General features: G+C 36.6%; 1 protein-coding gene across 1 annotated transcript; it reads left to right on the forward strand.

The window, feature by feature from the left end:
• Window positions 1-1,210: 1,210 nt before the first annotated feature.
• LOC122995796 lies at window positions 1,211-3,095 on the forward strand. Its single transcript, XM_044371163.1, has 2 exons — window positions 1,211-1,340; window positions 2,336-3,095. Exons 1-2 carry the CDS (start codon window positions 1,310-1,312, stop codon window positions 3,004-3,006), a joined length of 702 nt encoding a protein of 233 aa, XP_044227098.1. The 5' UTR covers window positions 1,211-1,309; the 3' UTR covers window positions 3,007-3,095.
• Window positions 3,096-3,409: the final 314 nt, after the last annotated feature.

Genomic DNA, 3,409 nt, shown 5'->3' on the forward strand with positions numbered 1-3,409 from the left:
GGATCCTCTAATGGTCAGTATGAACAGATGTTGATTTGGGTATCTGACTGTTGTTTTAAGACAGATTTGAAAAATTGTGAACCTGTATTTTAAACTACCCAACAGTATAACTGCCAAATGCTCCACTATGTTCATCAGCTAGTCACTCACTTTGCCTGTCTGCTGTTTGCTGGGAAGCCCATTCATTTTTCACATAGACAACATTATGATACTCACAGTTTGAGCACTTCTACAGCTTGGATTGGCATGAAACTCTCCTGGTTAAATCATCTGCGTACTGCATTAGAAAATATTTCGTTCTTTGGTAAAAAAAAAAGTGTACAAGACTGCGCATAAGAATTTCAAGGTAGAAGGTAATTACGACTCCCAAGGTGCATTTCAGCAAGAAACAGCCAATCACCAAGTGTGTTAATAAAACTAATTTTACAATCTACACAGAGGGAATCAGTTCATTTTTCATTTCTGGGTCATTTTTGAGTGAATTCAGCAACTATGGCGCCATGTTTGTTTTGCAACTTAAGCAACGAAGCCTTTTGAAATCATTACATCTAATTCTCGCCCATTCTCGCCCCTTCTTCTCCATAGCAACAGTGGCTGAGGCTCATAGGTATTGTAGTATTCTTAGCCATGCTAGAAATCACTGTCAAAACCATAGACTGTATAAAAATATGGACGTAGCCTAACTCCCAGCCAATCAAAAATGGGCAAAGAGGCGGGTTGAACGGCTGAAACAAGCCACCTAGCGGCTGGCAGACCTGTCACTCAAAGCAGCCATGTCCTTCATTATGCATAACTTTACGGCTTAATAAAATTGTCCTGAAAGGGGAAATTAGCTATAGAGACCAACATATTTATTTCTGTTGTAAAGTTGGGCATTTTAACATGGGGGTCTATGGGGATTGACTCGCTTTTAGAGCCTCAAGTGGCCATTCAAGGAACTGCAGTTTTTGGCTTCATTTTACAGCCCCAGAGGTTGCCGCTTGGTCAAAACATGATTTTTCAGAAACAAAGTAAACATAATTGAAACTGGTGGTCATAATATAATCCTTTACTGTTACTTTATCTGGGAGAGTCCTGAGTTTCTATGTTCAGTGACACTGAGGATCTTTTAAAGAAAATATAGGAGCCCCTATAGCAGCTTTAACTGTGGGAGTGTTAGCAGCTTCCAGTGTTGTATTTAGAACTTTGTTGCCGTGACGACAGTTTTGTTTACATTTGGTTTACAGATTGTGCCTTCAGAGGATTTTGATCACTGGTAACTTCTTCTTCATTCTTCCTTTTGTCAAGGTATTATTTGACACCCACAGTCATGAATAAAAAACGTGAGAAAAGAAAAAGAGGTAAGCTAAAATGAAACACTGTTCTCCTTCTGGTACATGGCATTTCTTAATTGCTACGCAGGTGACACATGGCTCAACGTCTCTGTAGAGATGATTAAGAATTACATTGATGCACTCTGTAGCTTTTTCCGGATAGAAAAATCTTGATGTCACACAGTTTCTTCTACAACCTGGTAAAAAAAACAGCTATGTTAGAATCACCATCATTTCACATTATTTTTTAATGACTTGCCACTTTTGTTATTGTGGAATTTAACAGTTTTCTGATAAGACAATCTTGTAAAATTACAACCATTTTGTAGAATCACTGTCACTCAACTTTATTTTTTAAAAGAAAGACCTTCTTACTTTTATGACATTAACAGATTTACTCATAATATATTCATTTTTTAAAGTATTTTTACTAACACAGCCATGTAAAATACATTCATGTCATATGATCACTGTCATTGACCCTGTATGTAACAGAGAGCCTTGGTTATTTTTTTTAAACTATGAACCTTGAATGTAAAATTAATTTCTTGGTGGTTTTTATTAGTCAAAATACAGTCATGCTGTAAAATAACAAGTGTTGACCTATTTTTTTTTTAAAGTTTGATTTGTTTGAAATAGTGATTATTTGCTTTTGGGGCTTTTTAATGTGGACTCCTTGAATTTGAAATCATGAAAACTTTAGCTCATCATTTCCCTTCATTATCATTTTTTAAATTTCTACTTTTTTGCAATATTACAACATTTAAGAGTATGTTCTTGCCTTAACAGTGTACATTTTTGCCAGTATGTTTTATTGTTTAATTTTTCTTTAAAATTTGGCCTCCTAATCTTTTATTCTTTAACTTTCTTTCCTGTTTTACTCTCAGACTTTATTCTTCACTACTTAAATTTATCTCCCGAAAAAAACATCTTTGTAAACTTTATTTTTTATTTTAAAAAGTGCACAGAAATAAAGTTGTCATTAATACTTATTTTTTTTTGTCTATGCTATCATTCCGCAGTTTATCCACCAGAAAAATATCTGCTATGTCAGATTCCACCAGAGTGGACTACCCTGCCTGTACATACTGGTCTGGAGTCTGGTCCACCACCTGACAGTGTTGCAGTTTATACAAAGCATGGGCCGAGCAAAAAGCTTGTTTATGAAGGCTACATTTGTCCATCTGCACCTGAAAACGTACCTATGACAGTGTTGCAGCCACCGCCGTGGCCGCAGAAAGAGGAGAACTTTGGGAAGAAGTATGCAAGACTTCTGGAGAGGATCAGAGCTGAGGAGGCTGAGACTAAAGCGAGCAGCCAACCAGAGCAAGGTGTTGTCAAAGCAGTGTCAAGCACTACTCCAAGTCATACAGCTGATGTATCAGCACAACAGACGAATGCAAAGGCTGCAGCCACCACTGAAAGCAAAAACAAAACCAATACATCTAAAGAACAAACAGAGAGTCTAAATCTTCCCCTGCAGAAGACGAAGTCCAACAGCGATTATCCTCTTCCTCTAGAAATCCTCGACAGAAGAGAGAGTTTTCTCCCTGCACCAACTGAAGAAGGGAAAGAAGAGTCAACATATTATTTTGTTCCATGGGAGAGCATGAACATAGACTTATTGGACTGTGATAAACTGGATTCTTCCCTCCAGCACTTCAGCTCAGCCAGATCTGAAACACGATCCTGAGGAGAGTTTAGAAGGACCTGGGTTAGTGTGAAGGGTTAAAATTCACAATGAATTTCAAATATTTTGAGAATAAATATTTTGAGCAGTAATTAAATTGTGCTTTTCTGATTCAATCGGCACTTTGTCGTGGACAAGATCTTCAGTCAGGACATCCAGAGTTGTCACTAACACAGATATTCAAATCATCTACTGGCCAACTTCACTCAAACAGAATAAAATATATTTTTTGCATAATGCAACTAACAAAACTGTGAAATATAGGTACACATTAACATGTAGCTGCATGCTTTATTAAAGAATTAACCTTTATTTATAGGATATGCCATCCAAAATTGTAATGATGGACATGTTACGATAAATATTAGACATAGAGATATAACATAAAATAGGAGCAAAACAGATT

Source organism: Thunnus albacares, chromosome 13 (assembly GCF_914725855.1).
Source record: "Thunnus albacares chromosome 13, fThuAlb1.1, whole genome shotgun sequence".
NCBI lineage: Eukaryota > Metazoa > Chordata > Actinopteri > Scombriformes > Scombridae > Thunnus > Thunnus albacares.